Genomic DNA, 15,884 nt, shown 5'->3' with positions numbered 1-15,884 from the left:
CGAATTTTGTCCAAGAATAAAATTTAAGCGAAACAGGCAAAATTAACATGTTTTAGAACGGATATGCTTATTTATCTCGAAAACGGTTGTTTTCTCGAACAAAATTGAAAGGCAAAAAAACCCTCTAAATTGAACTAGCCACCCAATTTGCTAACTGAAAGATGTCAGAGGCGTACTACGAAAAAGTTTGGGAGGATAAAGAAGTCTCAACCCCCAAAAACGTATCACCCTGTAGATTTTAAAAATCTTTAAAATGCTTGAAATGATGTCTTTATAGGAAGTATTAACCACACCAAATTTTAAATTGATATTTTGAAAAGTGAGCGAGATATTTTAATTAATAGAAAAAAATAAATAAACTGACCCCCTGTAGCTCCGCTACTGATCGAGATCAGACTCATGTTTATATAAACTTTTTTGCTTAAAATGATAAGCTCTATCACCCATTTCAGTTTGTGCCTTAAAACCTGAATCACCCTGTATATATATACAGGGTGTTCCTTACTGACGTAGTAATGTTTCAGGGTGTGATTCCTCAGGTCTTTTTATGAAGATATGAACATATGTCTGCAACGGCTTAAATTTTTTGCTAGTCTTGAATTGTTGTTTTTGTTTTGTGGCGCCTCTGCAAACATGTTCTGATCTGATATTTTTATTTACTTTTTTAACTAAAATATGTGGTTTTATATTCTATTAACACAAACAAAAATTGAAAATAATATCTAAAATACTTCCGTACTTTCAAAAATAACGAAAAAAAAAACAAAAATTGAACACTCTGTTGTAAAAAATTTAAGCCGTTGTGTTATTATGTTCATATAAACTTTTCTTCATAAAATTACCTGAGGAATCACACCCTGAAATATTAGTACGTCATTAAGGAACATCCTGTATAATTCTGAAAATAAATATAAACTCCAAAAAAAAAAATAAAAACAAAAAAATTGTAAAATTGTATATACTTCATATTAAGTCCTCGTTCTTCATTCCGTTGAGTTATCTGCAAAAAGAAAAGTACATGAGCCCTTGAAATAATAATTTTTAGCGGAGTCAAAGGCAAATTATGAAAGGTAGGGTTAAACTAGAATATATCATTCTAATGTTGCACTTGCCCACTATTTGCATTACAAATAAAATAAAATACTGTTCATGTCAGTAATATTGTTTCAGAAAAAACTAGTTCAATGCAAAAACAGAACCCCTATTTTAAACACAAAAAATAACATAAAGGGAACTCCAAATTATTACATTTATCTTGACGTAAATTTCGATTAGTTTAATAAGTATTGGTAAAAATAATATACTTACTCTTTCTTTTCCCCCGACCATCTTCCCTATCAATTGCACCTCGAAGCCATGCCTTCACAACTCCAAATATTTTCTTCTCAGTTGCATTTGCTGATAACGGATTCCCTCTTATTAATTCTAAAAATGTTATGTAAATTAAACTATAGTGTAAGATAAATATTAGTGGTTCCGTCTATAGTACATAAAAACCAAAAAATAAATAAAAAGGGCCGTTCAAGGCAGAAACTTCTAGAACCTTTCCATAAATGAAACTAAATATGGCTACATAATGTTGGAATATGGAATAAAAACTTTCAAAAATTAAATCGATAAAGAGATTTACTAGATTTAAATACAAGATCTTTTCAATTAATAAATTAACATCTCTGCTTACCTGACAGTAGTGATAAAATGTTTGAGTAGTTTTTGAAAGCCGGTTTCCCATTCCTTCCAGTCCAATTAACTTTTAATGTAAATTGTTAGTTATAAGTCTGGGCATAATTCTACGAGTTGTATCAAATACGTCTTTTCCTCCAACGAATCTTAATGCATTCAACTAAAAATAATAAATTAAATATACAGTTTGAGTTTGAAGTAGGCATAGAAAATAATTTAATATATTATAGTCACTAAATCTTAATAATATTTTTTCAAATAAATTAATGGACTAATTATTAGTAAAACAATGGTCTTACCATTTCCAAGTACTCCTCCCTATTGCTTAAATTTTGGTCCATGTAATTTATATCTTCTTCAGTTTTCATGGATAAATTATTGAGCTCAACCAATGTAGGTAATTGGTTACCATCCAGCTTTTCTGTAATAGACGCATTGACAATCTGTGTTAAGTTTTCAATTTTTCTAGAATTTTTTTCAACTACACTTAGTATTCTGGCACACATTACTAAAACAAAAATATATATATATTTCTTTTGATTTAACTAGAACTTATTCAATTAATGAGTGCAAATAAGTAACAGCAGATAATATAAAAAAGAGATAATACCTATTTACAATAATTATAAAGTGCTTTACCTTCAACAGTCTCACATGATGTACATACAGGCAAGTTACTGATATCATCATCCAATGTAATTGACTTGGAAGATACTTGTACATCATTTATTTGTGTTTCTTTAGAACACCGTTTTCTTTTTCCTGGTGGAGTTGGAGGAGACAATGATGAGTCTGAACCACTCGTGAAATCTAAATGTTTTTGCACTCCCCTTGTTGGACGTTTTTCGTCCTCTGTGTTTATGTCTGAATCTCTAAAAGACATTTCGACTGAATATCTTCCTTATAGCACGATATATTGCTATCGCTTTTTCTAACCAAGAAATTATTTATTAAGGTTGAATCAGTGGGATAATCATAAAAATGTCCTAAAACGTCTAATTGTGTTCCATAAAAAATTTCATCTGCACCATCCGAGACTTCAATAATTTGTTTATTCTTTAGCACAAAGCACATATGTGATCTTTTGCAAAATTTCGTGACGTCGATTTTATCGTATTCACATTTACCTTCTCTGTATCCTGAGAGTTTAGTTGCTAAAATTCTTTTGCAGACTTGTTGCAAAGGCTGATTACTTTTGCGTAACTTTCTTTTTAAACAACCCAAATAATTTTCAAAGACAAAACAGTTTACACTATTTAAAGAGCCAAATCTTAATGCATCTGAAGAAAGACGGGACAGAGCATGGACATTATAAGACACAAATTCCTTGCCATAAATATATATTGAGTGTTTTATGAAACAGCACAATAGCTTATGAGCATACTCATTATAATTTTTATTTAAATGTATGTTTAAAAGAATATTAACTGCAAATAAAAGCAGTATAAAATGATTACTTAAATATTTTTTTAGGAAAAATTTTTTTCAATAATACAGGACCAACGTATAACAAAAATTGCCTAAGCTCTGTTGCCTTCCAATGCTCTAATTCCACTAGACTTCTAGGTTTCCTGTTAAAATCTGATGGCCAAGACTTAGATAAATTTAGTATCTGCTCATTTAAATTTCGTATAGATTCTTTAGTAATTTCATAGGGTCTACCACTGTCACGCCATACAAACAAAAGTTTCCGCATTACACCAAGGCAAACTGAGTGCATATAATCTGTAGGAAAACTAAATATCAAATCAATATCTAATTTACTCAAGGGAGTGGGGCCCTTCTGATGACCAGTATAACTTTGATTTTTAAAATTTTCATGCAGTCGTGAAGGCTGATTGATATGTGAAAATGACATATGTCTATTGGAATATTCACCTCTAATACAGCATTTATCACAACCCAAATATGCATTGTGCCCCACGGTGTTCCTAATATATGCTCTGGCTGGTGTGTCACAACAAAATGATCTTATTTTTACATTAACGATTTGGCTGTTGAAATTTAATCCATTACAACAAATAGACTTTAACTCATTGACAAACTGCTCCAGAAAATTATTCAAAGGCGGTTTACTTTTGCCAAGATATATGCCAGCTGGAAAAGGATCGATATTTCGATTTAAAATAAAAATTCTACACAATATGGGCCAGAACTGTAAGCAGGAACTTTTAAACAGAGGCAGCCCATCAATATTAAAGTCTAATTCAAGTGTATCTATTGTTAAATTATTTTTTAAGTATGTACCAATTAGTTGTTTTTTTAATTCAAAGTAATAAAATTCACCATTACCCATTACTTCAGTAGGTAAATTTCTAGGTGTATTTAATAGAGTTCGAGCATCTAACGGTAAATTTGATAAACCATTTGGAGATGTATGTAACCATTTTAAAAGTCCTGATAAAGCTGTATGGGTGATGTTATTTTTTACACTCCAATTAACTAAAAACTCTGCATGTGACTGTTTTTCCTTGCTACATTGTTCAAATGAAATATCCGGAACGTCAACATCTCCAACGGAGATATTATCATTTTCATTCCCACAGTAATAATTACCGTGGATTAATGGCGTTTGTTCTTCAATATTTATGCTTAATGATGATGTCTTGCTAGAGATGTCAAGTTTTTTAGAGGCGAATGGCGTGATTTGATTTTTAACTACCTTTTGGTTGTCAGAAGTAGACCCCCCCGAAGTACCACTAGAACTAGCACCATCACTCCCAGTCTCCGCTTTAGCTTTAGCAGTAAATTTACAAACTTTCTGTCTAACAATTCTATTTTCTTGCCTTTTTGAAAGTTTTTTGAAGGACCTATTTGCAAGAAACATAACCTTATGAATATCATATGTACAAGCAACAGAACACTGGGACGGTTTTCTATTGGACACCAAAATACTCGTAGACATCTTCAAGGAAACAGTTTAAGGATGTATCCTTTTTATCTATGGATGTATCATGTTAACATAGGTAATTTATCCTCTACAAAACTGTCCCAGTGTACTATTTTAACCCCAAATATTTCAACCATATTTCATATTTCACAGATTTAAGCGACAGCTACTTACTGTTTTGATTTCTCCATAATCTCAAACGTAAATACTGAAACTGCACTCTGCAGCACTCACACAATACAATTTCACCATTAGTCTTATTGCGTCTTATTCACAAACAAAAAATGCAAATGGCGTCGGTCGACACTCGGCAGTCGCAATACTCGCAATCGGCGTCGGCGTGGTCAAGTGGCAGGCATGTGCCATTATGCCTGCTTTTTAAAAATACGTCTCTTGAAAAGTTAGATGATCTTCTTTAATGTAGCATAAAAAGGCCATCATAGCATAAACTGAAATTGTCTTATTTATAGTCAGATGGTAATTGACCACATTTGGGCATTTCGTGGCAATACGTAACAGTACAGATTTATGGTAAGCGAGTAAATAACATACATTTGGCCACAAATGGCTCGCCAGAGCCATCAAAAAGCCATCGATAACAGCACTGGGCCAATTAAGTGCCGCAATTTGTGTGTTTGCTGGGTAATTACATAATGTTACCGATATTTTTTAAAATTTTAGTGAAAAGAGAGGGGTTGGAAGAAAATCATAGAATAAGAAATGAGCGAAAGCTAAGAGATAATTCTAACCCTTTTAATTTGCCAGAAACGAGATTTATTGCATATTTAGATTGAATAAAGCAAGTGTCCCTGAAATAGAGCACATTTTCAAAGAAGTAGGTATAAAAATGCGGTGCATCCAAGCATAAAAATCCTTACAGCACTAAGATTTTTTGCAACAGGATCTTATCAAAGATCTATCGGATATATATATATATATATATATAAATATTTTTACATAATATATTAATTTGTTAGATTTATTCATGAAGTAGCAGATATGATCAATGAACATCTAACTGCAATAAAAATTAGATTCACCCAAGATAGAAGAGCAAATAAATAAACATTTATGGGAAAGTTTGAATTTCCTGGCGTTTTTGGTTGCATTGATTGTACCTATGTGGCAATATTGCGACCTGAGCAAGAAGACCACAATTTTATAAATCGTAAAGGTTACCACAGTTTGAATGTCCAAATAATTTGTGACGCTGATATGAAGATCCTAAACATAAATACAAACTTTCCAGAAGCATCTCACAATTCTTTATTTACTAAGATCAATATTTCGTTTCATACTTGTCCCTACGTTTTCTTTTTCCATAGAATTTTGAGTTATCAGTTCTGATTCAGAATCCAGTGGATTTGTGATATCCATTTTCATTGTACTATCCTTCAACTGAAATAAAGAAAATGTAAAGTCATCACCATTAAATATAACTATCACTCCTAATGTTTACTTATTAACAATTGTTACTTACACCTAATTCTTTTATTCCACATTATGCTGAGAACTCTTAATTCTACAAAGTTTAACTTGCTTGCAAAGGCAGGTCCTGCGCCTGTTTTTTCTTGAGAGCTTTTAATTTGAGCTGCTTTTTTTCTTTAAATTAGATTTATAATCGGCCCAGCACTAGAAGAATACATATGATGCACTGGAATGAATTAGAAGTTCACGTCTTTACCTTTTGCCACTTTTCTATAGGGCGTGACCCATATCCTAAACTGTTTAATTTATTTACTAGATCGGTCCACAGTTTCCTCTGTGATTCCCGGCCTTCAATTGACGACAATCGACCGCAAGCAAAATCATGGTGGTTTTCCATGTATTCAACTAATATTAGCCAATGTTCTTCGTGTAATTTAAAATTAGATATTTTCCTCTTAAACTCTTAACCACGGAATAATCCAACTCCGAATTCTGTGTTAACTATAACCAATTTACTGACACACACAGCAGATTAATTTTACTCGTTGACTAACCACCGGCCCAGTAATAATTAAGGTTATGATCATATGTTATCTGTGATTATGATTCCCGAACTTAACGTTTTCGACAACATTCCAGTGTCGAGTGAATTTGACATTTCAACTCGAAACGCTTTCGAAGGCAAATAAAATTAGAATCAGTTACTGCTCGCAAATCGTTCGATTCGAATAGATTCGATTTTGAATTTCTTGCTCCATTTTGACCACGCTTCTCTTTTCTTTTCCTTTTAACCTCACCTTTTGTTATCTATTTTTATCTTTCAGACAACTTGTCATCCACTTTCTTCCCCCTTTTAATTACTTTTTCTTTTTCTTTTTAATACCTGACACCATGTGTTATCTTGGTAAACGGACGTTTATCGGCTTTAACAATCTTTATTATTTTTAAACCTACATGCATAAATTCTTATCACAACACATACCATTGGGTGCGTTCAGCCATGCAAAGCGGCTGAGTTGCTTTGCCTATCATAGATTATCGAACTGCTTGGTTGCATCATGTAAGCAAATGCTTAGTAAGCAACTCATCATACATTATCGCTAAGTTGCTTACGATTAATAAAAGCAAACTAAACTAACCTAAAAAATTAAAATGTTTGAATGCCAGTATTTATTTAACGACACATTTTTTACTATAGAAGAAACAAATGAAACACATGTAAGGTTGGGAAATGGTAAGTGGATCCACAATTTAATATTATTATTATTTTCTATACTATTACATAAAATTTTGCTAATATTAAATTGACCTATTATTTTGCAGACCCTGCATTTGCACAACACAACAGTATTTTGAACATCAGTTGGAAAATCGTACAACAGAATCACAGAATCAGAACATGTCAGATGATAATTTGGAAAATGCAAATAGTGGGTTACTTATTAATTTTAAATAGGAATTTGCAAAAATAATACTAATAATACTACTGCTTTTTATAATTCAATTTACGTGTTTAATGTCTATAAAATATAAATAAAATACCAATTAATTTTTGCAAATTTGCTATGCCTGTAAATATAAACTGGATAACATAATTATATGTATTTGATTTGTAGATGATTTTGTATGGGAACATCAGAGTATTCTTTTGTTAATTGAAGAATTTAAAAAACGGTATGAAAAATTCCGAAATCTCAAAATAAAAAAAAGGATCTTTGGGAAGAAATTGCACGTTATGCGGTCAAATGGGTATTTGGTCAATTCATCTGTTGTAGATAAAAAAATTAGAAATATGAAAACAACGTATAAACATATTATAGACAATAATGTAAAAAAACGTACGGGTAGAGGCAAACTGATGTGGGAATATTTTGATTTATTTCGTGAAATTTTTGAAACTGATAAAAGTGTTCATTTAGGAACTGTCATGGCTTCCCTGCCACATGAGAAGATACAGACAGATAATTCTGAAGTTTTAGATTGTGAAGGAAACTCACAAGAAAGACAATGTTTAGTACAAAATATACAATCATATACCAATTCCATTTCTTCTACATCGCAAGAAAAAGCTTTATTGAAGTCTGATCCAAGTACTTCAAATACTATGGAGTTTAAGCGGCAAACGTTCAGTGATTAAAAGTGACTGCATGTGTATATTTGAAACAGGGCCTACATTTTTTGGCCCCAGAATCAGATACGCATATTTGTACACTGATATAACTCATTACTCAACGATGGCATTTGAACTCCATACTTTAAATTTACAGTAAGATGGCCATTGTCTCTATAAGGTTTTAAAAGATATGATGCTAATGGATAAGCCGCATCTCCTAATAGGTGCTCATTTTTTGATATCGGAGGATCGTCTCCAGATAACAATGCAAATAATGGACTCATTCTAAAAATACGAGCGTCATGAAGACGGCCTGGCGCTCCTACATATACATATCTATGAATTCTTTTTTATCATTGCAAGTGGCTTGTAAAATTATAGAGTTATAATTATTCCTTTTATAATAATCTGTTGCATTTCCTGGAGGACCCTTTATAGAAATGTGACATCCATCAATAGCACCAACTATACCAGGGATACCTACAAAATATTTTTAATAAAATCTTGAATAGACTTTCTAACCAATTACTACATTCTACCTGATTTTTCTTGAAACCTTCTACAAATCTAATCTTTGCTGACGGTTTGGCCATTTTATTATTTCTCCTCGTAAATCAGCTATATGTTGAACTACTTCGAAAAACATTTGATGACCTGTGCTTTTCGCTAAATTAAATCTGTCACCAGCCGATAAAAAACTTTCTTGTTTAACTAGTATCCAAATAGTAAAGAGAAGCTTCTTTTCATATTCAACCACTCCATAATTTCCATTTGGTAAAGCCTCCTTTAGCTTATTTAATAGTAACTGAAAATAAAATATATTTATTACATGCCTATATTACTGTAGTAATATTACTATTTATTGCTTACCTCAAAAATACCTCTAGTCATGCGAAAATGGTCATGAAAATAGTCTACATTATATGTCGGTATAATAAATTCATAGTATCCCGGATTCCTATGAGTTTCATTCATAGGAGGTATAATTACTAAAGGTGGCATAACAGCCTCCACCGCATTGTCTATAGCATTCAAATTAATCTCATCTTCTAATAAAGCTACCAAAACTGCATCCAATTCCGTTGCGATTCTGTTGATGTTACACATTTCAAATTTTTTTAGGTTAGGCTGGCTGACATTTAACAGCAAGCTGAAAATGACGTTCAGTAACTTCTCTGTGTGCTAAATATAAGCAAAGTCAATACGCTTTTATTTAGCGCTCATCAACAATGCCCGGCTGAACGCACCCATTAATGTTGGTGATGCTAAGATTTAGGGATTTTTCATTACCAGTACCAGTCAGTGTGGGGTTGCCTAAGCTGGGCGGTCACGTGGCTTACAATCATTTACGGAGATTCTGTATATCTCCTCTGTTGGAGTTAACAAAGGTAATGCCATACATAATTTTAATTTTGCACGTTTTCTTATGGTCTTATTTATTTGTAGCGCCTGACCGTAATAATAAACCATGTTATTGCACATTGCACATTCCCGTAATACAAAATGTGTACTTTCGTTTCATATCACACATATCTTTCATGTTTGCAAAATATATCTTTTTCGTGACATGATCAGTATGAAACCTTCATCTTAGATGACAGTCCATATAAACATCCAAATATTTAACTTGGTCTACAGACTATTTCAAAAGTATCATAAAAATTTATTGAAAGTACAATTATATTTAAGTATATTTTGTTTATAGCTTGTATATGGCATAAAATGTGCTTTTGAAATATTAATGGAAAGTAATTTAGTTTAGTCAAAATTCATTAAAAATTTTCAACTTTTTGTTTTAGGAAATACCAAGAGTCCTTATAAAAAATAACTGTGTTATTCACAGTGCTAATAATATCTCCCGATTGGTTGGAGTTGGTTAGTGGAAAAGGTCATTCACATATATTCTAATAGCATGCGTCCGAGAATTGTACCCTGTGGGACACCAAACACTACTATTCTTTGTTCCCTAATTATATTATCTATTCTAATAAACTATACGATCTGAATAAAACGATCAATAAATTGTGTAGAAAAAATATTCGTTTTTAAAAATCATAATTATTAATAGCATTTAAAAAATTTATATTTTTAATACATTTTATAAAAAATAAGAACAGTAGACATATAGAAAAATTAGTTCTTTGCTTCTTGATCTGCTTTCGTTAGAGATCTGAAAAATCCCAATCTCCTGACCCTCAGCTTGCTCCAAACAATGTAATTCGTTAACGCAATAGACTGTGCGGCGGCCAAAGCTGCCGTTTCCGGGTAAATCACAGTGGTACAGCCCAATCCAGAGGGCACATTTAAACTGGACCAAACGTCTCGACTAAGATCGTCCTTAGGTCCGGGTGGGCAATTAATCACTGGAAAATCAGTGTTACCTGAAATAACAGGTCCTAACCCGTTCGACCTGCCCGCGACGGCTATGAAAACAATTGGTAAATTCAACCCTTCGTAATAACTGACAATTTCTAAAGTGTACTGCGTGGTTTTGTGTGCCGACGTAACTCTAATCTCCGCATTCAATCCCAATCCCTCGCAGTATTTCTTAATTTTATGGCAGTGTTCTTTATCTGAAGGGCTTCCCATTACGATCACTACGAGATGGTCATTTGGGGGTATCAGATGGTCCAGTTGGTCGGCCACCCATTCGAAGTTACGTTTTACCGTATCCAAGTCTTTTTCGGTGACTGTGGAGAGATTTCTGTAGACCTGTTTGTCTACCATCAGTCTTTTGTCGCCCGAGGGCCACAGTCGCCAACTGTCCGAATCAATAACATCGGCAACAAGGATTTCGCCTATAAAAATATACATATTATAGTAATGATGATAAAATGACTAATTTTTTTCTATGGGCGATGGACTATCATCTTTTGTTTTTAAGAAACGGGGCGTAAAAAATGATTTGTTAAACCCAAATTTTAGTCACATCTTTCACAAATATACAATGTCTTGCATTAAAATTTGCCATACATCAGTTTGGCAAGTTTTTGAGTTGCGATTGTTTCAGTGACGTTTAGAACCATTTTTGGATCAGGTTTAGAATTATAAAAAAATAAAAACCTTGTAAAAATTACTGAAAATGCACTTATTGAGTTTCGTTTACTAGTATAATCTATAAATACTAGTGGCGGCTCGTCAGGTGACGCAAGTGATGCACCGCTTCACCTAAATTTTCCATTTCGTTTTGCAATTTAAAATTATTTTTAATTTTATATAAATTTTAAATTTAGGTATAATTCTATATTGAAAATGTATTGTGTTTGTTTGTTTAATACGCAGAAATAAACAGAATCATTGCGCGGGGAACGCCTTCTAAAAAAACATTGCCTTCGTTGAGCGCAAACATTAACCTCGTACCGTATGTTTAGTATACGCAAGTGACGCAGATTGAAACAGTCTGAATTCCGCTTCTCTTCGAAGCGTTGTTTACGGTGGTTGTCACGGCAACGAGGTGGCCAACATGGGAGAAAATTACGGCATGCGGTAACGAGTGACGCGGATATTGAAGCAGCATTGTCATCGCCCATCGCCTGCCTTTAAACAGTTTATACAATACGCGTCGCCCAGTGCACGATAACTGTTCTTCTGTTAGTTAATATTTGTTTTGTATAATAATTGTAGAAATGTTTCCTATGTATGATCCAGTATATATTTTATTGGAACACCATTTTCCAGATGGAAAATTGAGGACAAAAAGGATTTTTTAAAAAAGGGCAAGTCGAAAGACAATGTGTACGTTCAAAAGTTTCTGAATGAATGGTATTCGGAGTATAAGTGGTTGTGTGGAAGTGTTTATTTAAAAAAACCTTTCCGTATGCCGCCTTTAATTGTGGGTGTAAAGTCGGGGGTGTGGAATAAGGGGGGATTTAACAATTTTGGGAGTCACGCGAGGCAGTCGTAACCACAAAGCTTTTTTGGAACATGTACGGTGTGCGTTAATATTCGCAGAAGTTCACAAGCCGAACTAATATTTCTATTTTTTATAAAATCTAAATGAAAATCCTTCTCACGAACATCAGGTTTTCGGTAATATTACAAATGCAACTAAAAATTTTCAGATTCATTTAAAGCCGTTTCACATTGAGAATTTGAAAATTTTTGCCAGCGGCGCTTTTTTTTTTTCTTTTTAGTCAGTCAATGCTTCACCTATTCTCAATGTCACAAGCCGCCATTGATAAATACTACACTTTTATCAAATGTATATCTATGTAGTGTAGACATAAACCTTATTTTCAAAGCTTTTATTCCTTTTTCATTCATTAAATGTAAAAAATACTACTAACAACATGACTTGTAAGATATTCACAATTTGATGCCTGACATGAAAGAATTTACTTTTGTACACAAAAAATATGCTTTACTTAAAAGTCAGTCAGCTTTTATCTCCAAATACTGCACTTTCACCAAGAACATTCCATCAAAGTAGAAATAAACCTTATTTTCAGAACTTTTATTCCTTTTTCATTCATTAAATGTAAAATTATTGAGTCTATTTTCAAGAAATTTGCAAATTGGCTTTTTATAGAATGTATTTATTAAAAGCTGTTTTACATTGACAATTTATTGATGAATTAATTCATGAAGTCGCTTCATCAAGAAATTGGACAAGTGTAATGCACAAAATCTGCTGTCAAATAACCTCATGAATTTATTCAAGTTCTTGACATTAAGTTATTGCAATATGTAAATAATTGTGTGGTGTCGTACTAGTTTTGTATTGTTTTTATTGATTTGTTACTTACAAAAACTAATATTTATAAAATATGTGTCAAAATGGTACCACTGTTGTGTCGCTACAATTATGAGTGGAAAGGTGACATTTTTGAAATTTGCTTCTTTGATTGTTGGTAGAGCTGATTCATGTGTCAAAGAAATTCACAAAGTCTGTAGCAGTGTAAAATCAAACCGTTTACAAACAAATTCGTGAATTAATTCATTAGGAACTTGGTGCATTTATTCATGAATAAATGTTCCATGTAAAACAGCTATAAGAAAGCAACATTTAGGAATAGAAATTGGTTAACTAAAAGTTTTATTAAGAGAATTTTTTTTGCTAATATGATGCAGACAATTTGATGTCAAAAAAGTTGTCTTAAAATATCACTGAGGAAAATAGCAGCTAGCAACATCTACTAGACTACCTGTAACTCACAAGATTTTCAGTATCCTCGAAAATTGTATCATCGAATTTTATAAAGATATAACCACCTTCTCTGATTCATAGGAAAAAATGTCTTACTTAAAGTTCTATCAGCCTCTGTATGCACCTTTTTAAAACACCCTATACAGCTTTATAAAAAAATCAGTTGTCCTTGTTANTTAATACCTACATTTTTTGTATAAACCTTTTTTTCTCTATGAATAACAGTTTTTTTACGCCAGTCGAAAAACCACTTTTCCATAATTTTGACCATTGTTTTAACAAAGTTTCCCAACTAGTCTCGAGTTGATTTTTTGATATTTTGTTTATAACACATTTCGGAACAATATTCCGCAGAGAAACTTCTAATAGTATTTTTTTCCCGAAAAAAAGCTGTAATGACTGGCCTAGTAGAACTGTAGAGAGCGTTACGTTCCAGAACGAAGCGCTCCGTTCGGCTCTATGGTAGCCGTACACTCGAACACCGCTTCGGTGTTTTTAACAGAAGCTAACCTAAAACCTTTATTTGGTTTGTGCTGCGTGAAAGCCCTAGATAAATTAAATCTTGGTGATAGCGAAGCCAGAACCGGCGAGTTTTACTTGTGAAATTAATTATCAAATAATTAACTCAAAGTATGTTGTTTGTAAGAATAAGCTTTATTCACTTCGTGACAATATTACAATTGAAATGTTAAGATTTGCAAAGAGTTTATATATTCATTTAAAAAGCCGATTCTAGTATTATTTTTATCTCTATGCGATACGGAAGCTTCATAACATTTATTATTATGATCTAAGCATTACATTATCAACAAAAAATATATTATACGGGGTACATCACTCCTCCCCCTTTAGAACGGACCATGGGGACCTAACGGTGCCATTGGGACGTCTTCGACTGGGTCTTGGGAATTTCCTCCTCTTTGGCGGATCTTCCGAATATAAGTGTGGATTCTTTTCCGACAATAGATATAAATGGAAAATAGACATACGAAAATAATGGACGATCCATAATAGGTTTTATTGGTTGTCGGGGAGCGGATCAATATGGTTAACTGAAGACAAATGATGGCTGGACTGGATAATCCTGTTGATATCCTCAAAATGGATGGATTTCAACTTCAGCCCGTGATATGTCTTATTTGAAATGTCCATTTGACTGGGGAAAGTAGGATTCCTGCTCCTACGTGAGTGGTTCGATCAGTGGATGTTAAAAATAGGACATCATCGATCCAGATTTTGCACATATTATCAATGGTGATTAAAGTTAGGGAACTTCTTCTCTCAGCTCCATTAGTATTACATTGGAATCTTATATCAGTAGCCTTTGGTGGATGTGGAATGGGTAAAATTTGATTTGGGGCAACTTGAGTTGTTATTGGTTGGATAATTTTGATTTCACTGAATTAGCAATTTGAAGGTTGTCGACCCTGGACAATCATGGAAATGCAATCTTGTTCTACTAGAGGGCATTCTTTATCTAAGTATTTTTGATTTCCTTCGCCAAGCAATATTATAGGTTTGGGAGGAATTAAGGTAAGGTTATTTTGTGGGATCGGATAAAGTTTGTACAGATATGTATTTTCATTTGATAACAACGGTAAAGTAATAACAAAATTGAAATTTGGATATTTAAAGAAAACATCTTGATGTATCAGTTTAAAATACGATGTCACTTTCTAAATTTAATAATTTTGATTTATCATAAAGTTGAAAAAGCGTATTTTTCATAAATCTAACTTCATTAAAGGTAATAGTTGGATTATAAACTGTTCTTAGCGCGGAAAAGAATATTGCAATGTATATTTCATCAGAGTTAAAAGAGAATTACAATTATTAATTTGTTGACTGATGAACCTAATATTTTCAATTCCAAAATTTTGTTTTATCATTTTAATTTCTGTGGAAATTTTATTTTGATTAGTAGATAAGGTTGAAATTGTTTCATTAAAAGTTTTTAAAAGTGGTTGAAGAATTGATAATTGGAAGTCCATTTGTGTCTCGATATTATGTTGATTTTTATTTAAAATTGTTAGTTGTTTCATTATTTCTGATTTATCATCTTCCGTCAATGTACCGAAGAGATATTTTGAAATTTTACCTATGCCATCTATTAATCCTCTTTTATGATTTTTATTCAGAATTAAAGGGTCTAATTTTAATGCGATTTTGTTTAAGGTGTAATTAACATGAGGGAATGATTCATCATTAGTTGTTGACTTAAAGATTTTCAAAACATTGATATAATTTGTTTAATTGGTCTGAGATCTAAGAAATGTCTATTTGGTAAATAAATTTATGACTTGATTCAATCTGATTTACGGGTCCAAGTTGAATGGGTAAAATAGGGTTTGTTATTGTCTGGAACATTGGGTTACTCGTCTGGCTCTTTTTCAGGAGCAAGCTGAATGCGGTAAGTAGTAATGTAGTCCTCAAAATCGTCATCGTCAGTGACTTGCGGCGGAGAAGACTCTTTTAGTATCTTTCTAGGTTTCTTTATTAAATTTTTATGGTATGTGCCTGCTTTTGTTATTACTAAATGGTCTTTGTCAGGTACTATTTGGGTTTCTTTATATATCGGTTTAGTTTTTGAAGTAAATTTGTCTTTAGTCTTTAAGTAAACAGTG

The 15,884-nt window shown here is 32.5% G+C and overlaps 2 protein-coding genes across 2 annotated transcripts; both read right to left on the bottom strand.

Moving 5' to 3' along the window:
• Nucleotides 1-8,673: 8,673 nt before the first annotated feature.
• LOC111692249 lies at nucleotides 8,674-9,237 on the bottom strand. Its single transcript, XM_023456157.1, has 2 exons — nucleotides 8,985-9,237; nucleotides 8,674-8,919 (listed from the first exon to the last, which is right to left on the bottom strand). The coding sequence occupies exons 1-2, from the start codon at nucleotides 9,219-9,221 to the stop codon at nucleotides 8,674-8,676; spliced, it is 483 nt and encodes a 160-aa protein (XP_023311925.1). The 5' UTR covers nucleotides 9,222-9,237.
• Nucleotides 9,238-10,152: 915 nt separating this feature from the next.
• Nucleotides 10,153-10,943, bottom strand: LOC111692248 (multifunctional protein ADE2-like). The gene has a single exon (XM_023456156.1). The coding sequence runs from the start codon at nucleotides 10,926-10,928 to the stop codon at nucleotides 10,248-10,250; it is 681 nt and encodes a 226-aa protein (XP_023311924.1). The 5' UTR covers nucleotides 10,929-10,943; the 3' UTR covers nucleotides 10,153-10,247.
• Between the last annotated feature and the right edge of the window lie 4,941 nt (nucleotides 10,944-15,884).

Source organism: Anoplophora glabripennis, unplaced genomic scaffold, assembly GCF_000390285.2.
Source record: "Anoplophora glabripennis isolate ALB-LARVAE unplaced genomic scaffold, Agla_2.0 scaffold1199, whole genome shotgun sequence".
Lineage (NCBI taxonomy): Eukaryota > Metazoa > Arthropoda > Insecta > Coleoptera > Cerambycidae > Anoplophora > Anoplophora glabripennis.
This window is presented reverse-complemented; position numbering and strand designations above follow the sequence as displayed.